The 13,216-nt window shown below is 37.2% G+C and overlaps 1 protein-coding gene across 1 annotated transcript in view; it reads right to left on the reverse strand.

Annotated features, from left to right (window-relative positions):
* Positions 1–1,441: 1,441 nt before the first annotated feature.
* Positions 1,442–13,216, reverse strand: part of ADCY1 (adenylate cyclase 1) — a 155,400-nt gene continuing 143,625 nt past the window's right edge. The window contains exons 19-20 of the mRNA XM_014877323.2: positions 12,758–12,882; positions 1,442–11,929 (exon numbers count right to left, since the gene is read on the reverse strand). Of these exons, the coding sequence (XP_014732809.1) occupies positions 11,591–11,929; positions 12,758–12,882 (464 nt within the window). The 3' untranslated portion in view covers positions 1,442–11,590. The remainder of the gene's footprint in view (positions 11,930–12,757; positions 12,883–13,216) is intronic.

Genomic DNA, 13,216 nt, shown 5'->3' on the forward strand with positions numbered 1-13,216 from the left:
AATCGACAATATCCTCTGATAATATTTTTGGACAAGAACCTCAGTTTCAGTCCTGGTGGTTTATGCTATGGAAATGATGTCTGGAATTCCTCATGTCCAAAAGTGTTACCAGAGGTGTAACAACCTAATGCTGATACTGCCTCATTCTTTAAGCAAAATGAATTTTCATACTGTCTCTGAAGTGATTTGGGTGTGTAATGGGGCATAGCAGAAAAAAGTCTCCAAGTAATGACCTGAGTCATTAATCCAGAACATATACTATCTTGTCAACATATGTGTGAGTGTACATATTTTATACACAAATATAAATAGCTCTGTGTGTATTCATGTACATAGAATTCTACAAGACAACACTCGAAGGGTTACACATGTTAGTATTAACAGAAAGCCTTAAAATACCAATGTGGCAGAATAGGCACAATGAAAGGTGAAGGACAGATTTTTCAGTTTATTTATGTCCTTTAGTGGAGTCAGTCTGATGTACATTTAGGAAGGTCTGGCAAGCTGTCTCTCAGAAGGGAAGGACGAAACAAAAAATGGTTACTTAAGGCCTCAAACACTTCTCACTAATGCAAGGGCAAACAAAGAACAGTTCCATCATGCTCCCTGACAACACTGTAATTCTGTACCACTCACACTGTACTCTAACCTACAAGCAAAACAGCTGGGGAGACTGTCTAGCATTTGGATTAAAACCCCTTGCATCTGAACCCAGGCTGTTACACATCACAGAGGTCCTACATTTCCAAGTTATCTCAGGGCATATCTTCATGGACAGGAATGAGGCACCTGAGCACCTCTGCTTCTGCTCTGAGCTGGCCAGATGGGAGTCTGCTGTCGATTGGTAGTGGTACAGTCAAATTACCTTGAACTACCCAAACTTAGCGACTCTCTGGTGAGATATATTACCTGATAAAACTGCATCAGTTTTAAAACCAAGTTAACCAATGCAATTTTACTCTCAGGCTGGCTCTGTATCTTGCATAACATAAACTGCCTACAAAATCTACACTTGGACCAAATTGACCAATAATTTCTGCCTTGTGGAAAGGGAGACATAAGCTTCCCTCACTGTCTTCTGGTCCATATGGCTGGTATTTTGCTGGTCATTGCAAATTTACTTTCCTCTGCTTGCACAGTGAATGGTACACTTGGCCCAAGCTGGCTTACACTGTGGTCAATGCAGAAAATCAACGAGACTCACAAAGGAGCTAAATTGTTTTCATGAGATTCTTTAGTTCAAAGCAATTCTGAAAGAAGAATTGCAGAATTTCTAGAGGCATGTTCATAGCCTGAAAACTGAGAAGCTGTAGCTGGACCCACTGAGATGGAGCTTGGTATATAATAATGAATACAACTTGTTTTAAAAAACAAACAGAAAAAAATCCCCAAAAAACTCCCCCCCCAAAAGCCAAACCAAAACAATGATCTCAAACAGCTGTTTATTCAAGCAAATTTTTCCTTTATTTTTAATTTGATTCCAGAAATTATAATAGTGCAAACACTCAGTATAAAAGTTGCAATAAGAAATTTACATTCACATTTAACATTTCAGTCCATTCACTTTTTAACATAAAAATAGGACAAATATTCAATTGCTCTTCTCAATTTAACAATCCTGAAAAAGACTGGAAGATACTCTACAATAATATATTTACATAAAAATAGACCCGTATTATTAATGAAAATCTATCATTAGAAGTTACCCAGTGTTAAGTTATTGTATTGTACTATGCATATACATATATATATATATATAGTGTATAGCTATAAAGATAAAAATATTATTTATAGGTTCAGTGGGCTATAGCAGTTGGAATAATGACATCTTGACTTACTAGTTCACTCCTTAAAATTAGAACTATCCATTTTACCTATGTAGATGTTTCTTTTGTGATACAGCAGGCCTCCTCCTGCTCCTTTTGAAGTCAGTGGTCACACCTCATTTAACATGGCAGAGAAATAGACACTAGAATAAGACCCAATCTAAAAACTCAATAATTGTTGAAGTTAATATTTTCATTAATTTTACTGGCTGTAAATAAGACTAAAAGTTCTACTGAAAACTTTTATGCCAATAAATACAGAGAAGAATGCATTGGTTTTTCCCTATGTCTGTCTCCCTGATGCAAATAATTTTTTTTTCCACAAAGTCTTAGCAAATATTCAAGTTAGTTAAGAAGCAATGCAGAATTTGCTGCAAACATCTGCAGGTTAAGTAGCTGATAAGATTCCTCTTGCACAGTCTTCTTAGTGAATGTTTCAATTCAACCACCCTTATAACACTCCAAGCCTGTATCTTTCCTCTAGATACTGCTCTTGAAATGGGTTTGCATGTTCTTTTTAAACTTCTAGGGACCATGAATTAATCTACACCACTTTTTCTTATCTGTGTCTTTTCTTCAGGCCCTTGAGCAGAGATGTTGCCCTATTTGCTGATGGCAGATTGGAGCCTTATTGCCCAGCTTGCTGCCAGCTGCTGGTGCCTGCACTCCCACCACAGGGTATGTTTATGTGCCCTTTCAGGTTCGTTGACACATGTACTGCTTCCTACCAAGACTATGTTAAACCTATTTCTTTTCCCCTAAACATCTATTATATATAAAAAAATCAACTTTCTGAAAATATATTTTCTTTTCAAAAAAGAAGTTTGACAACCGTGTGACAGAGGACCTAGAGAGGAGATGGTAAAGCAGGCCTGAGTGGACAACAAAAATATGATGGCACTAAACAACTGAGGGTGAGTTAAGGGTAGAAGGAGTACCAGTTTCTGAAGAAGCAGTATTTTATGAGTTGTAGGTTATATTTTACATCCAAAGAAGACTTATGTGGTGTTAAGAGGCAGGCAGGTATGTCTAGCTCCATCTCTTCTTATTGCTATGGCATTTATTACATTTAAATATTTATAGGATGCTTAAAATTATGGATAAGCCTATAATGGACTCTCTGTCATCATGTGTAGGCAAAATAATTTTGTTTTTAGAACACAAGCTCTCTGTGTGGTCTTTTGCTTCCTACATTAGGCTGCCGAACATTAATTATAAAACACTTCTAAATCTTTGCAATTAACAGATTGGAAAAATGCTTAGCATCTTATTTTCAAGCAGAACCTATGTACATGTGCCAGCAGGGCAGAAGTTAACCTCCAGACAGAAGAGAGCACAAGGACTTACCAGCAGGATAAAATCCAGACAGATGTTACTTGCAACACAAGTTTTTAAAACAGGGATTTTAAGAGATGGGTCAAATTTAACTGAATCTGCTTGAAACTGTGAAATGCGTGTCAAAATTTAACCTCTGCCAGAATTTCACAGAAAATAATATCACTGCATTAAGATTCTCTGTATTGAGTTAATTTTACTAGAAGAGGTAGCTGTTCTTGGATTCTAGTGTTTAGACTAGTAAGCATTGCTTTCATTCTTACTGTATTCTCTAATATTTTTCAAAGCTACTTCTCTGTAATAACCAGGTGTTTGCAGAAAAGAAACTCTCTCTTTGCTTTGTCTAAGTTCAGTTTTTTACAGACAATTAACTTGTAAATGGGATCAAGTTATGCAATCTCTTTTCTTCTTTGTTTTTCCTCATTGGGCCCTCGTAACGTTACTGTAAAGAAAGCAGGAATTCTAAGTGAAGAAGAATCTCTGCATCATTATCATGAAGCAATTTTGATGGCACAGGTAATTAATTTTCCTTTACATTTCATTGAAAATTCTTGATATATTGCTTGAATGGCATGTGAAATGTTAAGGACAACCTTTGCACCCATGTGCACTAAGGAGCAAAAGACATGAGAAATCACCTAAGTAACTTCAATATGCCAGCTGAAGGTTTTGATAACGGATGCCACTACAGACAGGTCTGGGATTAAAGCAGAAGGTCAGGCACTTGAAAGTAAGACATGATAGTGTGCACAACCACAGTAATTAAACAAGGTGTTCTGGAGAGGAGAGCATCCAGCTTTGTAAAAAGAGTCCCAAAGTATCTGAAAGTATTTCCTGCAGAACTCAGCTCACTGTATGTGCTGACCTTTCTAGGAAACCTATTCTTCTTCAGCTTTGACCAGATATACCTGTGTATGGCCTCCACCTACAAAAAAATGGAGCAGTCCTTGCATCCACATCTTAACATTTGGTAGTAAACCAAAGTAGGAAAGGAGTTAATAAAAAATCTTCACAGTGATGCAGCACTTTTTGTTCCTTCAGTTTTATGCAGATGTGTCATGTCTGATGCCACAGAAGGCATAATAGGGGGATCCTAATATAAAGAAGTAGATCCTCCAGCATGCAGTAAGGCACAAGCAAAACCAAGTCCTTTCAGGACATACACTACGTATGTTAACCAGTGCTTAATCCAACTCCAAGGTGCTTCCTCAGGATCAAAAAATAGGCATTAAAGGTGACGATCCCCAACTATTTCTAATAATTCCTTCTGAAAATCTGGAAGTAGTTCACCAGGACATCTTGAACATTTTCGTAAATGTGAACTGACACAAAACCTCAGAAACTGATTTGACCATGCAATTAAACACAGGCCTTGTTTTTGTTGCACTACGAATCTGGTTAAGTACTCCCAGATCAGATACTTGACTTGTCCCCTGTCACTGAGTTTTACCACTGACTTCAGATTGCCCATTTTTTCTCTTCTTTCCTTCTTTTTATCCTTGCAGCAATTAGATTGTAAATCACATCAGGCCACCCAAGCAGTGCGATATTTTGAAGAGGAATTAAAGAGCAACAGGCAGCCACTCTCTTATATTTACTTTTTCCATTATTTACATTAATATATTTATTAGTGATTTAGATTTGGCCTGAGAACTCAGTGAGATATGGGATTAAAAGGAACAATGATCTAAAAATTGCCTATACAGAGTTCTGGAAAATGGCAATCATAAACAGGGTTGGGGTACAGGAGCAGTGTCCAGATTGTCATTATTCACAACAATTACACTACACTGAGATGTAAAACCCACTGAAATGGAGATGAGTTAGTTTATGACTGTTAGAAACCCTTAACTACTGCAATGAAGACAATCGTCAGTACAAGGTAGTGGTCTTTCTATGCAGGTAACAAGGATATATTGTATAAACCTGCTTCTTAACTTAGGATGACAAAAGTACTTGCAGAAGCTGTACTGCTTAGTTAACCCTACAGTCACCTGATTAAACAAACAAATTAATGGATTTCTGAGTCCTATTATAAAACTAGCTCAAATTGTAAAATGCAAATCCTTATGCAAAGCAGAAAGTATTCACAGTCCACACCCTTTCCCCTTTGCCACAAGACTCAGTTTTATGCTCCTCAAACACTCCTTATTTATCATATAGCAATTATAGAAATAATTTGAGAAGTAATCCTGAGTTGTAGTGGCATGCATATGACAACTTTAATAATGAGGAGTGCAAAATACCTTCAGAATTTTAAGTTTTGTTCATCATCTTTATGGTAAAAATCAGATAGAGGATTGGAAATTGATTTCTTATTCCAATATCACTAGTTGACATCAGCCTCGAGCCATGGGTTAGGCTGTGATGCCTAAGGGAGGCATCTCTGGAAGTATATAATCAACACAGAACCCAGGTGGCTCAGAGCCAGATAAACCAAATGAGCTTTCTCTGGATATTTTTGTTAAATACTCTCTGCTTATCAATAGAAACTATTTGGAAAATAAGTTAAAAAATCTGACAGAAATAAGGCAACAAAATTAATTTATATATATATATATACACACACACACGTACATATATATATACATATATGTATGTGTGTAGCCAGGAAAACCACCTATTTGCATTATGTACTTTTCACATACAATAACTTATTATCACATTAGAAATACTCTGGGTAACGTTGATGGGCCAAATTCACCTTCTTTGCCTTCCATAGTGTTGCACCTGCATACAGCAAAGATGGATTTGACACCTGGTCCTTCTTGATGACAATACTACATCAATTGCAGTATCAGAGAATAACCACTGAATGGCAGATACTACACCATTTTGAACTAGAGTATTGGTTTGCTTTTTATATTACAGAAAGTAGTTTATTGCTTCTAATGACCAGAAGGTACCTTATGAAGACAGCTTAGATGTTGATAACACTTTTCATATACTTGTGTTATGGACCTTGAAACACTGAGGTTGGCAGATCACAATCATGAAGTTATTTTTCTTCTTTATTTGCTGTTTGTATTTTGATTTGCTGAATGCACATGCAACTAGTGATTTAACTGTGCCAGAAGTGATATGTCAAAAACATTTAAGAAAGCTTACTGTTTTGTTTTACTGAAGTCAGGCATGAATGGCATGCAGTAGATTGCAAGGAAAACCAAAAATACATCAATTTTAAAAGGATATATAATGTCCATGCACATGTAAAATGCCTCTTACAAAAATCATTAATTTTTGTTAAAAGTGTGCCTTTTTGCTTCTTTTTATACAAGTGTACATGCAATTACCTGTCCAAGCTAAAACTATTTACAAAATTTCATAGTACAATACATCTTTTAAAGTGAATAATACATGAAAGGCCAATGTTTTCTGTTGTTTTGTAATACTGTACAAGATTAAAAATAAGGCATTATAATACAGGTTTATCACAAATTAAAAAAATGTTGGTTTTCACTGTAATACAAAACTCTAACTTGAAAGAATATTATGGCTAAATAGTCCTCCTGCCTGGGCAGAACACATACAGAATCTGGACTTGCTAATGTAAAGAAAATGCATTCTTTCTGCTACAAGCAGGAATCCAACACAGGAAAATGATTCACGCTGCTTACTAATGTCTTCAGACTCTTCAAAGCACTGAAATGGCACAGGTCATATACTGTTTCCCTCCAAACAGTGACACCCAACTACTTGATTTTGCCTGACAGATAAATTACAGGAAAAAGTGTGAAAGAGATTGTGGTGCATGACCGACTCTTGGTTACAGTGTTGTAAAATATTCCGTTCAGCATTGACATGAGGCATTGCTATAACCCAAAGCAGAACTTGGTCTACAGAAGCTCAACTCCTGACCTTTACAAGCATACTAAACTGGTGATTGCTGCAGGCCTTGTGGATACACAAGGGGACGCAGATTCAGCCCTAAGAAGCTGAAGCTTTTGGCTCTCAGTCTCACCTAGGGAAAGCAAGGGAAAATTTGTGTTTGTTTGGTGAAGATAAGGGAGTGTCACTAGCCACAGTGCAAAGCAGCTACAAAAAACTATGCATTTTACAGGCTAAGTAAAATGGATTTCTAGTCAATGTAAATGGAATATGTTTGGAAATATCTAGCCAGTAATCCAATGGAATGCCAGTTTGCAATCTCAGCAGAGAACAATAATTAAAAAAACATTTGAAGATAAAGGTAGTATAGGAACACTTAGAAATTACCTCTCAAGACTAAAGATCTCTGACACTTATATGCTTATATAAAGAATGAAGGACTTCAATTATTACTATTATCTGAAAGAGAGAACATGCAAACTGATGTGAAATATTGTGCTTGCTATTGACAGACACTAACATGCCAAAATGGCATCACTTTGTTGTAGCGCTTGTATCTGTTAATCCTTTCAAGCTAACAGCTGCACAAAACAGTGAACAGAAGTACAGGAGGTTATTCTGCCCACAAATCAACAAGTTGCTATCCTCAGATGAACACTAGGGACTTGGGTTGCTGTGGGGCAGACTCCTTGATGGGCCTACAGCAAGGTTACCCAGGCAAAAGTTACAGCGCTTGACCAGAAAATTAATATATGCAAGACAGGAAATACAAATGCATGTAATAAGATGGACACAACACAAATCCCACAGAAATCCAGGGAAATCCTTCTGATGATTTTCAGGGGTATTGGAGTGGGCCACGTACCCTCTTAGGACAATTGTCAATTAAAATTTTGCTCGCAATCTTCTCTAATTTAGTAGAAAATGTGAATTTATGAGGTTTTCAGAAGTATTACTTCCATGTATATTTCCCCTCTTCCCATGTATAAAACTTATTAAACATGTCAAAGAATGCAGAAGAGCTGAGAGATTAAATATACCATTGAAAGCTGTCACACAAGAACTGAAATTAAACAAATGTAGACAGAACGGGAAAATGGGGAAAAACTGTATGAATAGGGAGGGAAAGCATAACGATAAGAGCACAGCTTCATTATATCATGATTTCAATGGGCACTTAGCTTTCATTGTTGAAATGGCTGCTGAATCCTGCCTATCATTTTTACATTGTATTTGACTAATCTGTGCCTTAGCTGAACTTTCTTCATAAATTTATACTGCTCAGTCCAGGACTACAAAGTAATATATAGTTTTTCCCATGGTAAAACCAGCAACAAAAACCATAATAAAAATACCAAAAACATTAATGATAGGATAATTATGTTAATGATAATGAACTTAATGTGAGTGATAACCTGGTCTATTGGAAGGTATCCCTGCCTATGGCAACAGGGTTGGAACTAGATGATCTTTAAGGTCCATTCCAACCCAAAGCATTCTATAAATCTATGACTTAAAGTCTGGAAACTAACTCCAAAGATACCAGCGTTGATTCTGTAAGCTAGGACATTCACACCAGCTTGCCTGCAGTACCAAGAAGGCATCCTGGTCCACTCAACCTGCACTGGGAGGCAGACACCTCCTCCAAAAATGCAGAATGAGAAGCTGATGATGGAGTGTGACTGTCTGGTCCTTTCCATTCAACATGAAAAACATTCTTACAAAAGTCACATGCCTTGTTTGGCTGTTGGAAAAGAGGATCAGGCTTTGAAAATCCTTGGGCCAATTCTTGTTAATTATCACCTGCTAATAATTTAAAAATGCTGACATGAATAATATAAATTTACCTTGCTACATGATCTTCCACTGACATTACCCAGCTGGGAATGGGTCTGGGAAGGAGAACTGTCACAAAAATATCAGCAGAGGGGACAATTCATTTGTGCTCACTGTCCACTTAGTCAAAGAAACAATGGAAAGATGCCTATATCTTGAGCCTAATAAAAAGAATAACAAATAAGTAATTTCATTAAAATCTTTTGGGTGGGCCAATGGATGTGTTTGGTCGATGTGTTCACATACTACCAGATCTACTGCTAGGATCTGAAGATGCTTTTATTTCATTATTATCAGTGAAATGATACCAAATTCACTGAATTCAAAAATTGTGTAGCATGGGCTCTTTGATAGAGGAACTGAGTGATTAATGCTATTGCACATAATTCTTTCCAACTTGGTTAAATATTTAACTTACTCGTGTGATGATTTAGTTCTTATAAACTTGTTAGAGAATGTAACTAAGCAGTGTGCTTTACATGAATACCACTTATTCAGTTTAGTTATGTAAATATTTGTTCTTTTAAATCTGTATTCTCTACGTGTATATTTTTTAAATTATTTAAATGTCTCAAAACTAGACATAAATTATCCTAGAAGAATATCTGTGAACTGGATAGCTCTTAGGGAGATAAAGAAATGCAGTGACTTTCTCCAGCTCAATCAGGGTGCATATTACCTGTACAGCACAATTAGGAAGCAGTTCTCAGGTTTTTATACTCACTTTAATCATAAGACTAACTTTTCCTGCTTTGTAATGAAGCACCTAGCAGACAGGGCACATAAAAATTAATTTAAAACTCTGCTGAAAAACACTGGAGTTCCACAGTGTCCTGATGTGGGGAACAGAAATTCCTGCAACGTTTCTTTAACCATTTGCATCTAGTGATATAGTGCTGTATGTACTTTTAGCACAAAAAAACCACTGCTCCAAAGCAGAAGTTGATAAGAGGGGACTCTCTCAGTACCTTCTTTCCACCGAAATCTGTAACAAAATAGGCCCACCAAAGAGAAGTGTGACAGCTAGTACATAAAATATTTTCTATTGTACAGTCTATACAACTTCTGCATTCTGGGGTGGGATTTGTAATTCTATGGGGTTTTTTGTTTTATTTTTTGCCTGTTTTTGTTGTTGGTTTTTTTTTTTCTTTTGTTGTTGTTGTTGGTTTTTGATCCTTTTTTTTTTTGGGGGGTGGGCAGTGATATGGATTATTTTGCTTGTTAAAAGGAAGTTTTAGACCTTGTATAGTTTTACTTCTCTTTTGGAAAGCAGCCGAGGTTAGTTAGCCTGTGAATCCCCGTCAGGACAATATGTCACATGTCCATGGAGTACATGTCCCTCAGCAGGATGACCTTCAACTGCTCCCACCTTGACTATGGAATTGCACTCCATATTCCACATCTGGATCATCATTTCAGTATGAAACCATAAACAATATGATATGGGCAGCGGTAGAGAAAAAAGCAGCCACAATATATTCCTTTTAATGCAGATTAAGAGCAAGCCTCACTCTCCTGGCACATTTACCAGTGCTCCTCATTTGGCAAAGTTTGACTGTGCTTGTTTCTCAGAATTATAGCTTTATATAATTGTACAGCTTTGAAGAGCGAGTCTGGATAGAATCAAGGTATAATAAAACTGTGGCATAAATTTAAAAATCAATTAATATATAAAACTATGCTGGCAAACATACAAATGTCACAAAACTAGCAACAGGATGTTTGCCACCAGTACAGGACTATTCTTTGAGCTGTTTAGAATGGTAAATCCTGGACTTGAGCCACAGGACTTGTGCTATTTCTAAAAGCCTGAATTAATACCATCCATCTGCTCCTCAGTAAAATCAGCACTGTACATACAGGAATGTTTCTATATTGCATAAGCATATTGCTGTGCTTGCAGGGTGGCTCCTCTGTCTTGCACATACTCAAATGACCTACAAAGAGGCAGCAAATTCTATGCTTTATCACTCTTGTATTTTTTTAAATTGAGATAATATATATTGTTCTTTTGCCTAAACTTCAAGCTCTGTGGTTTATCTACTTTATATCCTAGTGTAATGGTTTGATTGAAAGTTTTTGGAAATTTTTGGAGCATGCACGGAGAACTTAAAAAAATACGTAGGGTTCTGTAATTAGCTGAATCCAGTCTTCATTAATCTGCCATTGACAGCACAATAAATACTGTTCTCATTGCATTAATTCATGCACTGGGAGCACAGTTTCTCAAAGTCTTGCTGTAGCCCTGGTGAGTCTCCAGGCATCTCACATTCCATGGTTAAATGCAGCTTTGCTAATCCCAGGCCCAACAATTCTGGCTATGACAGAAAGAGAAATCTCTTTGCTATGTCACTGCAGGTGGATGTGTAAATAAATACACACTTTTATGTTCATTTCTATAAATATCTATTAAGTCTACACAGAACTGTTTGTATGTGTGTATATATAGATTAAAACATATATGCACACACACATATAAATAATTGCTTGCACATTTATCTAATTTTTTTCATTTACTGTTTAAAAATGCCAAGAAAATATGCCTCATTTCCAGAAAATCCCGTTTTGACTTTTCATAACAGAATTGCTAGCCCTTATATATTCCATCCCAAGAGTTCATTACACAGTCCCCAAGTTCTCTTTGGTTGGGTTGTAGTGGTCCTTCGTTAATGACATGGCCTATGACCTCTGACTTCTTAGTAAGAATTCAGGCAACCATTGCTCTCCGTGCTCACTGCAAGTGGCACAACCAAATCTCCTTTGTTCTATGCCTCCTTCACAGCTGGCACAGAAGGAAGATAATGCAGTGTTTGGTTTGTGTGAGTGGCAGATGCTTGACCTGCTCCATGACCAGGTTTTACAGTAAAGCTAGCAACTGAGGACACTGAGGGGCAGCTGGTGCCCAGTTTTGTTTGAATGTTTGCTCTCCCATAAGGGTACATTTTTCGCTCTAAGTTTAAAGACCGTGTTTGGGAATTATTTCCATCAGCCTTTCCTTCCAGGAAATAGGTCAACATTTCACCTTTTCCCTTTACACTGACTTTACCCCTGCACACGAATTCATAGCTGCATCTTTTTAATATCCGCTGAACTTCTTCTGTCACCTGAAGACAGAAAATAAACAAACCTGTTACTTTTTTCTGTTCATGTAATTGCCCACCCCTTCCCATTTTACGTCTTGGTCATGAAATATGCATAAACAGAATGGATTAGCACCTAGAGCTGCTCTCATGTTCACTTAGAGTTTTCTTTAAGAAGTAAAGGTCACTGATAAAACTGGACTCTGAGAAGCAGTATGTCTGGTCTTGAGTTAAATAAATACACAGACAGATAAAGCTCCATCCAACAGAAATATGCAACCAAATTGTAAGCTGTATCAGTTCCAGTGATGTTAATTTATTGCAGAAGACCTTTTGTACCTTTGACAGGTATTTTGGATAAATGACTGCAGGTGTTCATTGAGCTTTTGAAAGGAATATCATAGGTGCTAGTAGTAGAACAACAATATTGTTCTCTGTCTGTGTCACCTCTCCAATCCAAAGTATCCAAGCAATTTTTAGAGCTACATAAAATGAAGTAAGTTGCAAACGAGCAGAGATCCTTTCCTTGTAGGTCTTATTTAGGCAAAATTTCTACAGCACAAAGACTGGCAGTGTTAGCATTCCCAGGCTTACCTCCAACTCTAAGCAGTGAAGCAGAGAACTCTTGTTTCTTCTGATGGCAAATGATTTATTTGATGATTTAATTGCCTCTAAGGAGTGAAGTGTACAAGATGGAAAACAACTATACCTCTGATGGTGAGTCATTTGGAGAGTGTTGCCCTCTCCATAAGAACAAAGTGAGGCTGCATTCTCTAAGTGTTCTTGAAAATGTAACCCCATATAAAACAGGAGGTATGTAAAGTTTGCAAAATTGTCTTAGAATGCACTCACCTGGATCTTTCCCTGCACTCCAGTGCTATCCATCCGGCTGGCAACATTCACAGTGTTCCCCCAGATATCATACTGTGGTCTTCTGGCTCCAATGACACCTGCCACTACCGGCCCAACATTAATACCTAAAATTAAACAACAAGTTTGGTTTTCACTACAGCGTATTATCCAAAGGAAACATGGATCCTGCAAAACAGATCTGACACAAGTGTCTTAGCATTTTTTATTGTAATACAGTAATATATGTTAACATCATAAAGCTGAGTTAAGGGAGGTTTATGTTAGTTGTCAGGAAATTTTTTTCACCCAAAGAAGGACTGAGCACTGGAGCAAGCTCTCCAGGGGAATGGTCACAGCAACAAGCTTGACAGAAGAAGCATTTGGACAATGCTCTCAGGCACATGGTGTGACTTTTGGCTGCCCTGTGCAGGGCCAGGAGTTGGGCTTGATGATTGTGAT

The sequence above is a fragment of the Sturnus vulgaris genome, chromosome 1, assembly GCF_052056855.1.
Source record: "Sturnus vulgaris isolate bStuVul1 chromosome 1, bStuVul1.hap1, whole genome shotgun sequence".
In the NCBI taxonomy this organism is placed as follows: domain Eukaryota; kingdom Metazoa; phylum Chordata; class Aves; order Passeriformes; family Sturnidae; genus Sturnus; species Sturnus vulgaris.